The following is a 14,626-nucleotide window of genomic DNA, read 5'->3' on the forward strand; positions in this document are numbered from 1 at the left end:
GTAAAGATGCATATATGTGATAGGTTTTACGACTGTAAAGTTGCAACCAATAGTAGTATTCTATCACGTATACTTTTTTACATTTTTTCTTTCTCTGTTTCTCACTCTCTGGTTGTCATATTGTCTTTTCCGTGGTGGGAGGGGAAAAAAATAGACCTAGCTTCAAATCCAGCAAGCAGCGTGACTTGGAGCAAATCTGTCTGTAAAGCGGGGTGCTATATCTCAGCGTGGTGGTGTGGTGAGTCTGAGCCCGTGTGGCGCACACTGTGGATACCCCAGACCCCCTTCTCGTACTGGGGGTCCTCCTACTTCCTGGGCGGCAGGAGCCTTTAAAGTCCTATCGAAGACCTCGTCCCTGGGTCTGGGAGTGTGGCGCGGAAACTTCTTTACGGAAGGAACTTTCTTGAGCAGGTGTATGTGAAGGGGAGTTCCACCGGCACCTGCGCTCGCTGGGGAAGCGCAAGTTCCGGGAGCTTAACCACCCACGGGCACCTCGGGCTGCGAGGTCAGTTTGCAGCCACCCTTGGAGCTTCTGATCGCACATCCGGCTCTCCCGCCCTTATTGGGTAGCGGTCCTGTTTTCCCTCGCCCGGTCCCGGAGCAGCACGGACAACTCGGATTTACACGGCACTCCCCGCCAAGCACAGAGACATCGGATGAGCCTGAGGGCCCAGGTTTGACTTCGCAGACAGGGGGCACTTGGGTACCCTTCTAGATGGAAAAGTACGCGCCGATCCCCGACGTGGGACGGGCGGGCACAGCTCCCTCCAGCGGCACACGCGCCGCTCTGGGATCGAGTCCTGTGGAAGCCAGTTCTTCCTCTAATGCCATCTTGCCCGAGGCAATCACGTGCAGGCGAAAGCGACGCGCTTCGCCTGGGCCGGGACGCCAAAGGGTACCAGCAGTTCGGTGCACAACTCGAGGTGAGGCGCGGGTCCGTTACCTCCCGGGTCGGAGCAGGAGGGGGGCTGCAGCTTGGTCCCCCGGGTCGCGTCCTCCGTCGGAGCCGGCCCATTCCGGCGCACCATCGAGGGCCGGAGGCGACGCCGCGTGTTCTGCGCCACGGCCTCGGGAGAGTCTGCGGCGAGTTGCGGACTGAGGGCGCGAGGGGAGGGGGCGGCCAGAGGCGCCCCAGTTCGCCGACGTCTTGACTTCTGCACGGCCCCGGCACGCACCGCGGGTAGACCCGCGGGCAGGCGCGCAGAGGCCGGGTTGGGGGCGCCACGCGCACAGCGCGAGGGGCGCGGGCTGCCGGGAGGACCGCGGAGCTGGGGTGTGGGGGGGCGCGGGCGCATGCGCCCTGCACCCGTGCCATATTGGAATGAGTCGGATCGCGGAGCGCTACCGCCGCCGCCTCCGCCGGAGCGCGGGTGGAGGGGGGCGGGGAGAGCTGCCGGCCGCCCCGCTCCGCCAAGCCCAGCAGGAAGGAGGGCGCGAGCGGGCGAGCGCGGGTGGCGCGAGCGGAAAAAGCGTCCGCGCGGGGAAGCGAAAAGAAGGAAAGAAAGAAAACGAGCGAGCGCGAGACGGGGAAAAAGCCAGCGATCGAGCGAGCGCGCGCGAGAAAACTCCCGGCAGGTAAAAAAGCGGGGCCGCCGGCTGGGCCTTCCCGCGCCGCTGCCTGAAGGGGCGGCAGCGGTGCCGGCGTGGGGGATCGCGCGGCTCCCCCTTCGAAGCTGCCGCGCAACTTTGCCAAAGGAAAATCGCCGGGAGCCGGCGGGCAGCGGACGCGCGGGCTGAGGCGCCAACGGGCGGCGGCGGCACGTTGGGGGCGAGTGGGGGGGGGGGGGGGCGGCGCGCGCGCCCGCCGCCCAGCGCGTCCCCACGTCCCCGCGCGCCGGTCGGCGGGGTTGCAGGAGCGCGCCTGGGCGCCTCGCCGCGGCGAAGAGCGGCGGCGGCTGCAGTTAGCCTGGGCGCGGCAGCACGGCGGCACGGCGCTCAGCAGCCCGCGGGGAACGTGAAAGGAAAGTGTCCTGACGGCGGCACGGGCAGGCGCCCAAGTTCCCTAGCTCGCCGGCCCCTTTGCGCGCCCTCCCCGCGCGCCCCGCGCTCCCGCCCGCCGAGCCCCGCGGACCCGCCCCCCGGGCTCGCTCCGGGGCCGGGGCGCGAACCCGCAGCTGGGCCTGGAGCCGCGCCCCTCGCGCAGCCGGGCCCGGCCGAAGTTCGGTCGGTGGGGGTGACCGTAGCTGTGTAGCGAAGCGTCTAGCGCCCGCCGCAACCGGTTGCTTCGGGCTTTTTGAAGTCTGCGGAGCGTCCCCCGCGCCGTTCGCGAATGGCTAGTGGGCTCGCCGGGAACCCGCCACCCGACCCCATACGGACCTGTTTAGAGTCCCAACCCGGAGCTCCGTGACTGTTTCGATTTCTATTTTTAAAGTCTCGTTTTGGACCCTGAGAAGAAGGATGTGGAGAAGCGAGCAGAGTGTCCTGAAGCAAGGCCTGCTTTGTGGGGAGCAGAAACGCAATTTAAGAGCAGAAATAAATTCCCGCGGAAAGGATATATATTAAGTTTTTTCACGAGATTTCAGCAGTTCAAAGTGGGGTTAAAAACTAAGCTGTAACTCACGGGTCACTTTCGGGTCTTATGTTCAAGAAGTAAGGTTGTGGGTTGAATCAGGAAGGAGGGTGGGCGCTCCTGTCAAAAGACAGGATTTTTGCTAAGTGGGAGTAATTCCTAGCGGGTGCTTCAATGCAGTGTTGGTTAATGGCTCCAAAAGTGATGTTTTTTGAGTCCTAAGCATCACGCATAGAATTTTGAGAACCAAACAACCGTTAAAGACATTTGAAAGGAAATGAGATGGATTTTGCCAATCCCCGCATAAGCTTTATTCTTGAACCACATTTTAAAGATGCCATGATCTTTGTCTTGGAATTAAGTGCTTGAGAACCGAATTGTTAATTTACCATTCCCTTGGGAAAATGGAGATTGTGTGTGACTTCTTGAGGATACTTTGATGCCTATTGACCTGCATTTCACAGGGTATGTTGAATCATTTTAGGCCACAGGTAGATTCAGACTTCAGATTTGTTTGCAGTGTCAGAAAAGTAAGGCCCTGTGGAAGTTGGGTCTGGCCAAAGATGAGGAAACAGTGCTATTAACAACCATTGTCATAGTCTTAGCTGCCTTTTCTTGGGTACATTTCTTCCCTTTTATAGAGTTGATTTTCTCTATTTGCAAAATTAGGGGATGGATAGATTATCTTTCAGCATGCTTTCTCTTCTAAAATTTAGTGACATATATAAAGGCTTTTTAAAAAATCACATTCTGTTTTTTGAAAAGTCTAGATAAAAGTATTCAAAATACTCATCCTTAATAAAATATATTTGGAAAAAAGCATCTTGTTTCGCTAGATCCAATATAGGATGATTATATAATTTATTATCTGAACAAAGACACTTAAATTGGATTTGAATGTGTTTTCAAAATTATGTTTGTTTATTTTATTGAGGTATAACTTACAGAAAAGATCTTAAGAGTACATATAATCAATATGTACCCAGTAGTCACACTCAGATCCAGATCCTGAACATTTTTAGTGCCCCAGAGGGCTCCCTTTGTATTGTCCCCCATTCAGTAAACACTCCTCCCTCCCCAAGGCTACCACTGTTCTGAAGTCTGTCACCACAGTTGAGTTTTTTCTCAAACCTGGGTCCTTTTGAGAATGAAATAGGGCTATATAAATAATTAATTAGAAGAACAAGAGGTATCAATCCGGTGATGTGGTCATCTTCGCCAAGACCCTTTGCTTTTATAATGATTCTTAGGGTTTTTACTGCTTAGAATAAGTTAAAATTCTGACCCCAGAGACTTCTTAGAAGATCACTTTTTAGCTGAGGCAGTTCTTCGCAGGTTTGGATCTGTGATTCTTGGAAGTCCTTATGTTTCCAGGTGTGGTATTCTATTACTCTTCATTTTTGAAATATGGGTATTTATGCAGACATTAGGCTTGAAGGATGAATCATGAACTTTCCTAACAAGTTAGTGAATAAGGTGTCAGTAGGCTGAATCAGTTCCTTAAAGCCTAGAATTTGCTGAGAAGGGAACATATGAAAAGTGATTTTTTGAAGTTCAGTCAATTAAAGAATGGGTGTAAAACTTTAAAAATCTTTTGAATAACAGCAGTTAACATGATTTTTATATGTAGGCTATTCACTTGGTTTATCAAATCATTAAAACTGGAACAGTGAAAGTAAAAAATAAAAGGTAGCTGAAAATTATGTCAAGTGATTTTTTTTATCTCAATGTGACTAAGTACCTTTTTGTGTTAGACTTCTACAAAGGTCAGTTTGAAGTAACTACTGCTACAGGATTCCTATACACGCTCCCTATTTTTAACATCTTCCATTGGTGTGGTACATTTTTTTGTAATTCATGAAAGCACATTTTAATAATTAGACTATTAACTATAGTACATGGTTTAACTTAGGGTTCACTGTTTAGTGCATGTCTATGAATTAAAAAAAATTTATTCTATTACCATATGTACAGTCTAACATTTTCCCTTTTAATCACATTCAGATGCGTATTTCAGCCAAATGCCCTTTTAATATATTTTTGTATCCTTTCTTGTTTTTACTGCTAAAGGAGAGTTGTTAGATTTTGTAAGTGCTACTTTTTTGTTAGTTCCTCACAAAGGCTTGTGATTTTGCCTGGAGGGCATCTGTGTGACAAAAAGTTGAGAACACTCTTAAGGCCTGTGGTAGGAATATATGGTGACAGTTGACAAAGTTTAAGTTTGTCTTTTGTGAGATAATTCCGTCGAATGAGTCTTTATTCTTGTGACTGTTAGCCAGTTCACTGACCAACAACTAAGCTGGATTTGGTCATTCTACCCCAAATTCACAACCTCATTAGTCAAAAGAGTAATTGATGATTTAGTTATTTTTGATCCACTGTTTTTTGGTGTGTATGTATTTGGCTTTTTTTTTTAGATTTCTTGTCTTTTGCATTACTAGGGTGCAACTAAAGAAGTGCAAAATGAGAAACAGAAAATACTTGAAAGAGAATTTCCTTTTTTGATATTTCTCTGTGAACTCTGATATCTCCCTTTAAAAATCATTTGCCTTCTGTAATGTGTTCACAGTGATAACATCATTACCTATAGAATGATGGTGCAGAAGCAGATAACATTTTACTCTAAAGTCTGTAGAAAAGGTGAACTGCCCAAACTTCATTAGCTTTTTAAAATTTAATATGACTTCATGTTAGGTTCACATTTAGTGAATGGATGTAATCCAAGAAGCTGGAAACCATTATGCAGACAGGTGTTTTTAAATATTAAAACATTTCTATCTTGTTATAATTTCCTGAAATTTAACTTTTTGGACTTGTTTGGCTGGTAACCACTATTTCCGAATAATTTAAATGAGACTAAGAGAACATATGATCAGAATAATTTAAATGAGACTGAGAGAACATATGATCAGTAAAAGGTACAGCTTTGTTCTGGCAGTATATTTTTCTTACAGTAAATAGCATTTGTTATCTTACTTGGGTATTTTGTATTTGAAAAAAGTTTTTCCTCCATATATGTAATTGTTAACTTGGATGAAAACTTCTAGGTATTTTGGTTACCAGGGAGTTTTTTTTTAATTTTTTTTATTGTATAGTATAGCATATATACAAAGCAAAGAAATAAAAAAGCAATAGTTTTCAAAGTACTCTTCAATAAGTGGTTACAGGACAGATCCCAGAGATTATCATGAACTACCATATGATCCTCTCATATTTTTCCTTCTAGCTGCTCCAGAATAGAGGAGGCTAGAGGGCTTAAATACTTTATCATCACAGTCGACTTTTTTTCCTTCTTTTTTTGTGAACAATAACATATATACAAAAAAGCTATAAATTTCAAAGTACAACACCAAAATTAGTTGTAGAACATATTTCAGATGTTGACATGGGTTACAGTTTCACAGTTTTAGATTTTTACTTCTAGCTGCTCTAAAATACTGGAGACTAAAAGAGGTATCAATTAATGTTTCAGCATTCATATTCATTTGTTAAGTCCTATCTTCTATATGTAATTCCACCATCACCTTTGATCTTTCTCTCCCTCTCTTTGGGGTTGTTTGGGTTATGGCAATTCTAAATTTTTGCTGTTGGAAAGGTCTGTCACTAATATGTGGTAGGGAAATGGAACTATCAGATATTCTGGAGAGGCTGGACTAGGTTTCAGGACTTACCTGGACTAGGGACCCATCTGGAGGTTGTTACCTGGGAGATTTTGAACCATTAGACATTGGGGAGAGGGGTTTTGATATGACTCTATGTTAAGTGGTTCCAACCCATTGGAAAATGGTTAAAATAGAGAGGATGTTGTTGCAAATTCGTGTTTAAATTTTACAGAAGAGGGAGGGAGGATTAGGATGAAGAGAGTTATTAATAGAAAAGTTATATGACTTCACTGTAGAAGTTAATAAATTTGATTGTAAACCTTTGCTTATAACTCAGAGGCACCTAATGTTTTTCATATAATTATTATATAATTATTCTTTCTAATCTCTTTTATTCAAGAGGATGTTTATAACCTTATTCAGCTTTCTTTGTCTTTAAACGATCACCCAAGAAATTTATCTAAAAACAAAAGACTAGTTTACATATTGTGTTAGAGACTAGTTTTAGATCCCTATTGAATTTTGTGATTTGATACTTGAGTAACTTCAGTAAGCTGAGAGCACTTTGATGTTCAGGGAAAGATTACAAAGTGATGCTTTTTACTTAGGGTACAGGTGCTGCATATATTTGTTCCGTTTTGATGTTTTTGTTTAGTCTAGAGAAAAGTTAATTACTAGACTAATTTGGGGAAGATAGGGAAGTACTTGCTCTGAGAAGGTTGAGGAAGGTCTTAGATAAGAAATGGAAGGTGGTTTTTCATAGTTGGCAAGTACAAAACAAGCACACATTTTAAATGACTACATGAGACAGGTTAAGAAATTCAGCAGTTATTAAAATGTCTCAAACTTCTTTCCCACTGAAATTCAATTTAAAGGCATTAACCAATTAGTACTTTTATTTGACACCAAATTATTTTTTTGTATCCTGAGTAGTTGTTAAAAAGTTTTTGAGGTGGCTACTGTGGAGTATTTAGTGGTGAGGTGACCTGTGAGTTGCCATTAGTTTTTCTTTTCTTTTCATGATTATTGGCTAACTAGTCTGGAGTGTTTTCCTGTTTCTGAATGTTTGCTAATGTTCTTTCTTTTGGATCAATTCCTGTAAAACATGCTTTTTCCATTTAAAAAATGTATAGTAATTTGGAATCATAATTTTAAGGTACCATTTTGACTCATTTTTACTTGTGTCATTATAAAATAACATTTGTGGAATAGTTAAATGATGATAACACTTAACTATATTAAGGTACACTTAGCATATCATCGTCTACAACATAGTAAGTAGTGAGGAAGTATGTATTTTAAAAGACTTCCTTAGCAGGGAAAATAGAGGTCACAGAATTTTGTCCATTAGGACTCATTTACTACCCTTGGACGAACATTGAAGGTGCCCACCAGAGCCAGAGATATAGTTTTAACATACTTGGTTATGAGAATGAGAGAGAGAGATGGAAGCAGAAGGTGACAACGGGGCAGAAGACAGGAGAAGTATAAAAACAAAGGTTGCTATAGACTTGGTCTCATTGGGTAGGGTCAGCCAGCCTTGTGGGTCATAGGAAACTGTCACACTGCTTTCTCTGCATCTATGACTGGATATCTGTATTTCACAAATACAGAGTTAAAATAAATCTACAAATTAAAAATATAAAGCATTAATAAACGGCCTCATTATTATGTAGGCTACTGAGCCTCTTTAAATATTCACTAGTTTTCCAGTGAGTGAAATGTGGCAAAACCCTAAGTAAACAGAACAGTTATGAATCCTTAAATAATCATGCTTTTCAGATATTTACAATTTTGAACACCCATTATGGGTGAGGGACATGGGCATATGTTTTGTAAATCTTTCTATCCAGAACCGTTAACCAAATAAGTTTGTGTGTTCAAAATTGATGGAGAGAAAGGTTTGATAGAATTAAGAATTATGAGAGTCAAATAGTTAACAAAATTCAGAGTGGTTAAAAGAGATTTCAGTTTTCTTTATTATTATTATTTTCTTTTATTATTTTTAATGTGTCTTAGTTTAATAAACATAGAATGAGTTTCCTGAATACTGTTCACTGCCAGAAGCAGGCACCTTAGAGTACCTCCTGATCATCTCCTTTCTTGATAAGGGTGCTTTTGACTTTCTTGAAACCCTTAAAGAATTGACAGTGAATATTGTGAAGCCTGATTTTTATTGTGCCTTAAATTTCTGCTCAGTTCTTAAAATCAGAGTGGGTAATTGTTTCTTAGAGTTAGGAAGGCTTTTCTGAAAGTATAATTTCTTTGGTAAGACGTTGTTGTTCCTAGTTAGCAACTCTTTTATCCTATTCTATTCCCATTGTATATTATCATCCTCCTGATTGTCATTTAAATATTTTGAAAGGCCCAGTTTATATACCAGAGTCAGTTTGTTAATTTTTAAAATACTAATTGGAGTTTCTAAGTGAATTGTTAAAAGAAATATTGTTTTCCTAAAAAAACAAAAGTAGATTTTTTTTCCAGGAATATGCCCTGTAGTGGTTTTGTTTTTATTGTTGAGCAAAATGTGCAAGGGTGGTCTGGGTAAAGCCAGAAGTTTGAGAAACTTTGTTAATGTTTTTTTCCTCCCGTTATGATCATTTGAGATATATTAAGGCTTCTGAACCCCTTGACCTCTTAATGTAATAGGTGTTTATCATTTTCATTTTTACTTTGCTTTTTTTTAAAAAAATCTGTTGTAAAATATATATGCAACATGAAACTTCTATATTAACCATTTTTAAGTATACAATTCAGTGGTATTAATCATATGCACAGTGTTGTGCTACCGTCACCACCATCAGTTACTAAAACTTTTTCATAAGCCCAAACAGAAACTCTGTACCCTTTAAGCAGTAATTCCCCATTTCCCCCTCTCCCTGGCTCCTGGTAAACTTTAAATTAAATTTAATTCTGTCTGTGTGAATTTGCTTATTTTAGGTATTTCACAAAAATGGAGTCATACAATATTTGTCCCTTTGTGTCTGGCTGATTTCTCATAGCATCATGTTTTCACAATTCATTTGTGTGGTAGAATGTATCAGAACTTCATTCCTTTTTACGGCTGAATGATATTCTGTTGTATGGATATTCTGCATTTTCTATTCATCTATGGACACTTGGGTTGTTTCCACTTATTCTGCTATTATGAATAATGCTGCTGTGAATATTGGTGTACAAGTATCTGTTCAAGTGCCCTGTTTTCAGTTCTTTTAGGTATATGCCAAGAAGTGAATTGCTGGGTCTTATGGTAATTTTGTGTTTAACTTTTTGAACAATTGTCAAACTATTTTCCATATCAGCTGTACCATTTCACATTCCTATCAACAATTTTTCACACCCTTGTCAGCATTTTTTTTTTCGTATTAGCCATACTAGTGGGTATCAAGTGGTATCTCATTGTGGTTTTGGTTTGCATTTCCTTAAAGATGTTGAGTGTCTTTTTGTGTCTTATTGGCTGTATGTGTATTTTACTTGGAGAAATGTTCTGTTCAAGTCCTTTGCCCATTTTTAAATTGGATTGTTTATTCTTGTGTTATTGAGATATAAGAGCTCTTATATATTCTGGATCCTAGACCCTTATCAGATTATGAATTGCAAATATTTTCTCCATTCTGTAGGTTGTCATTTTCTTGATAATATCCTTTGATGCTTGTTTAGCTTTTAAAGTTGTGTTATATTTGCACTTAAAATATACATTGTTTTTATTATTGTTAGTGTAAGTAACACTGTACAAAAATTGGGAAATGGATTTAGGTCTGCTCTTAGCTGTCATCTGCAGGAGTTTTTCCTGTAAGTGCCCATAGGGACTCCTGGGTTAACTGAGAGAAGCCTCTCTCTTTGTTGCCAGATCCTCTTACCAGGGGTGGCTGTGATGAGGGACACAAAGGGCTAGGAGGTGGGTGGGTGAGGAACTTTTCTGACCTCTTCTTCTGGGACCATTTTCTGTACTCAGAGTTTCAGGAGAGTTCCATGACTCCTGTAGGCAGATTTGGCCTTGAGGTCACCACAGGGCTCTGAAGACATTGCTCCCTCCCCACCTCCCCTCTGCTTCTTACCATTGACCTTTGCTCAGATTTTGGTTTCCTATTAACTTTGTCTGAAAGGAGCTCTTTCCAGAATAGCTCCACTAGTAAAATCTTAGGTTCTGGTATGGTATTTTTTTATACAGCCTTCTTAAGAGGCTTCTCTGCACTCTCTGTGCCTCATCTTTGACCTCATTGTGACCTCCCTTTTTCTCCCAGTGTTCCAGGCCCTTCAGGCCTGGACCCATTGTCTAATCCTTCAGTGGTTCCTTAACCCTCTTTCCCTGCTTGCCCTCCTGAGACCTCTCTTTTGTAAAACACCAACCCCCAACAAGTACAACCTGCACCTCTCTCTGTTCCTGGATGCAGGCTGCTCTGAATTCAGGGTCTCCTCCTGAAGTGGCCTCAGTAGCTCCAGGTGGTCCTGTCTTAAGGCAGACCCTTCTCTCTTTGCCTTCTGTTACCCTTTCGGTCCCTTCCTTCTCTTTCTCCTCTCTTGCCCCTGTACATTCAGATTTTACCTAGCCCCTGTGCCTTCCTGAATCTTTCTGCTGAGCTGGAGAACCACATATCTTTGGCTTTTTAGGGCTTTCCAATTTGGTCACCGCACTGGCATTTCAGAATCCATAGGTACAAAACAGAATTCCTGGGTGCACAAGTGGTTCAGTAGTAGAATGCTCGCCTTCCGTGAGGGAGATCCGAGTTCGATTCCCAGACCATGCACACCCCCCAAAACAAAACAAAACGAAACAGAATTCCTCATTTTAACCAAAAGCTGCTAATCCTCTCGTAGGCCTATCTACCCAGGTCTTATTTCTGTATGTTCCTTCTCAGTGATTTGTTTTCTTTCCCGGCAGTGTTCCTGTGGAACTCAGGGTCTTATTTTTGAATTACCAAACTCTGACATGAGAACGTACAGTGTTGAGCCCCTTGGTTTTCAAACAATTTGAAAGTTATGAAACTGTTCGTCAAATGAAATTTTTCTAGGAAGCCCAGTGTGTAAAATAAATAAAACTAAAGTTCTTTTGGTGAGGTGTGTGTGTCAAGGCCAGTATTCTGTCTTGCTGCCTAGGCCTCACAGTACTTGCTCCTTTCCTCCTCTGAGACAGGGCTGTCACGTAGCTCTTGGGACAGCTTTCCTGGTGATTCTGTGTCTCTTCTGCCCTTAGGGCACTGTAGCATCTGGTGATATGGCCATAGCATATCACCAATAAAGGAGAATGTCTTTATTCTTGAGAATTGCCAGCTGGGGAATTTAGAGGTGAAATAGTACCATGTCTTCAGCCCTTGCAAATGGTTTATAAAACATTTATGAGCATTTTTAGAGAGAGAAAGCAAATTGGGATAATTTTAATAATTTTAAAAGGAAAATAGAAAATATTCGGTGTTCATTGTAGTAATCTTTCAAAATCTCCTATATGTTTGAAAATTTCAGTAAAAACTGGGGAAGGGACAATAAAAATGATTACTAAAATAGTTGATATTAAAAAAAAGGTTTTTAACCCTGGACTCACAATGGGTATCTCACACACACACACACACACACACACACACACACACACATACACCCGTAATAGATCAGGTACCTACTTGTTGAAGTGACGTTTAGACTGTCTCATTTGCAATCTTGCATGAAAACCAAATTCTTGAAGTTTTCTTAATAGGGCCTTAATAGCTGGGAAATTGCAGTCGCAGGTTTTATGTGTTAACTCTTTTTTTCTCTGTATTCCAACTTAATAATCCTGCAAAAGTACTTTCGAATTTTCGGGTAGCACGTAAGTTTTCTTGTCTCTTCAGATGGTCTGGGTTAGCACTTAGGGCCATCCTCCACTAAAGAAATCACTGCTTGTCCTGTTAAATCAAGGTTTTCTGTGAAGTCTCCCTTCCTGGACACCCCCAGGCCCCATTTACTAAACCCTTGACCCATAGTGCTCATAGCCGTTATATATTCCACATTTATAAATATGACAATTGTCATTATTTGTTCAGTGTTTCTCATCTCTGCAGTCTGAGCGTAAGGTGAGAGCCCCTGCTTTATTCTTCATCAGTACCTTGTAATATAGCCTAGCACAGAGTAGATGCTAGATAAATATAGCTGAATGAAGGCATGGAAGCCATACTGCATACTAGAGCTGTTGGGTTTAAACAATAAAGAGTGTTTAATCAGATCTGATCCTGTCACTAAAGTGGCTTTCCATAGCAATTAGAATAAAACCTTAACTCCTTGCTGTGGCCTACAGTGCTCTTTGTGATTTGCTTCTGCTCTACCTCTACTACTTTTTTGCCTCCTTTCCCACATTACAGCCACATTGTTTTTTTCTTTTCCCCCAACTACACTAACTTTGTTATACTTAATTCCTGTCAACATTGAGGATTCAGCTCAGTGAGGTGGCCTTCCCTAAGCTACCTCCACTCTTCAGGCACTACTTTCTCATTACTGTTTGCTTTTCTTCATGGCACTTATCACTATCTAAAATTATCTCATTTTAGCTCATTTTAATATTTTTATTTTTCAATTTTAATTTATTATAAAATGTTTTAAAACCAAACTGTAGAGAACTTTAGAACCTGTGTACCTATTCCAAGCATTGTTCCTTGTACTCTCTATTGTTCCCGTGGGAGAAATAACATAATATACTAGTAATGTAAACTCCAAAAGATCTGTGTTTTAACCATCAAGACATCCTTAGGACCAAGAACAGTGTCTGGCAAGCACATATTTGTTACATGGACATATGAATAAACAGCCAACTTGTAAGTGAGCTAAGAATTATAATTTTTTTCTAATTCTGTAGATTTTTAGTTTAGTTCTCTTTGTCAGAGTTTTAAAAAATAAAAAGCCAGAATTTTGTCATATTTTTCTGCTTGGGGTTTCTATTTTGATTATTAATTTTTTTATTAATTAAAAAAAATTAACTAACAACATTTAGAAATCATTCCATTCTACATATACAATCAGTAATTCTTAATATCATCACATAGATGTATGATCGTCATTTCTTAGTACATTTGCATCGATTTAGAAAAAGAAATAGCAAGACAACAGAAAAATAAAATGATAATAGAAAAAAATAAAAATAAAAAATACAAAAAATATATATAAAGAAACAAAATCTAACAAAAAAAGCTACAGTTCAGATGCAGCTTCATTCAGTGTTTTAACATAATTACATTGCAAGTAGGTAGTATTGTGCTGTCCATTTTTGAGTTTTTGTATCCAGTCCTGTTGCACAGTCTGTATCCCTTCAGCTCCAATTACCCATTATCTTACCCTGTTTTTAACTCCTGATGGTCTCTGTTACCAATGACATATTCCAAGTTTATTCTCTAATGTTGGTTCACATCAGTGGGACCATACAGTATTTGTCCTTTAGTTTTTGGCTAGTCTCACTCAGCATAATGTTCTGTAGGTCCATCCATGTTATTACATGCTTCATAAGTTTATTCTGTCTTAAAGCTGCATAATATTCCATCGTATGTATATACTACAGTTTGCTTAGCCACTCGTCTGTTGATGGACATTTTGGCTGTTTCCATCTCTTTGCAATTATAAATAATGCTGCTATAAACATTGGTGTGCAAATGTCCGTTTGTGTCTTTGCCCTTAAGTCCTTTGAGTAGATACCTAGCAATGGTATTGCTGGGTCGTATGGCAATTCTATATTCAGCTTTTTGAGGAACCGCCAAACTGCCTTCCACAGTGGTTGCACCATTTGACATTCCTACCTACAGTGGATAAGTGTGCCTCTTTCTCTGCATCCTCTCCAGCACTTGTCATTTTCTGATTTGTTGATAATGGCCATTCTGGTGGGTGTGAGATGATATCTCATTGTGGTTTTGATTTGCATTTCTCTAATGGCCAGGGACATTGAGCATCTCTTCATGTGCCTTTTGGCCATCCGTATTTCCTCTTCTGGTAGGTGTCTGTTAAGTCTTTTTCCCATTTTGTAATTGGGTTGGCTGTCTTTTTGTTGTTGAGTTGAACAGTCTCTTTATAAATTCTGGATACTAGACCTTTATCTGATATGTCGTTTCCAAATACTGTCTCCCAGTGTGTAGGCTGTCTTTCTACTTTCTTGATGAAGTTCTTTGATGCAAAAAAGTGTTTAATTTTGAGGAGCTCCCATTTATTTATTTATTTCTTCAGTGCTCTTGCTTTAGGTTTAAGGTCCATAAAACCACCTCCAATTGTAAGATTCATAAGATATCTCCCTACATTTTCCTCTGACTGTTTTATGGTCTTAGACCTAATGTTTAGATCTTTGATCCATTTTGAGTTAACTTTTGTATAGGGTGTGAGAGATGGGTCCTCTTTCATTCTTTTGCATATGGATATCCAGTTCTCTAGGCACTATTTATTGAAGAGACTGTTCTGTCCCAGGTAAGTTGGCTTGACGGCCTTCTCAAAGATCAAATGTCCATAGATGAGAGGGTCTATATCTGAGCACTCTATTCGATTCCATTGGTCGATATATCTGTCTTTATGCCAG

The 14,626-nt window shown here is 41.0% G+C and overlaps 1 protein-coding gene across 1 annotated transcript in view; it reads left to right on the plus strand.

Annotated features, from left to right (window-relative positions):
- The first annotated feature begins 1,321 nt into the window (after nucleotides 1–1,321).
- The window catches only part of SFMBT1 (Scm like with four mbt domains 1), a 262,229-nt gene continuing 248,924 nt past the window's right edge, over nucleotides 1,322–14,626 (plus strand). The window contains 2 exon segments of the mRNA XM_077129004.1: nucleotides 1,322–1,375; nucleotides 1,377–1,575. Of these exon segments, the coding sequence (XP_076985119.1) occupies nucleotides 1,322–1,375; nucleotides 1,377–1,575 (253 nt within the window).

Source organism: Tamandua tetradactyla, chromosome 15 (genome assembly GCF_023851605.1).
Source record: "Tamandua tetradactyla isolate mTamTet1 chromosome 15, mTamTet1.pri, whole genome shotgun sequence".
NCBI classification, from domain to species: domain Eukaryota; kingdom Metazoa; phylum Chordata; class Mammalia; order Pilosa; family Myrmecophagidae; genus Tamandua; species Tamandua tetradactyla.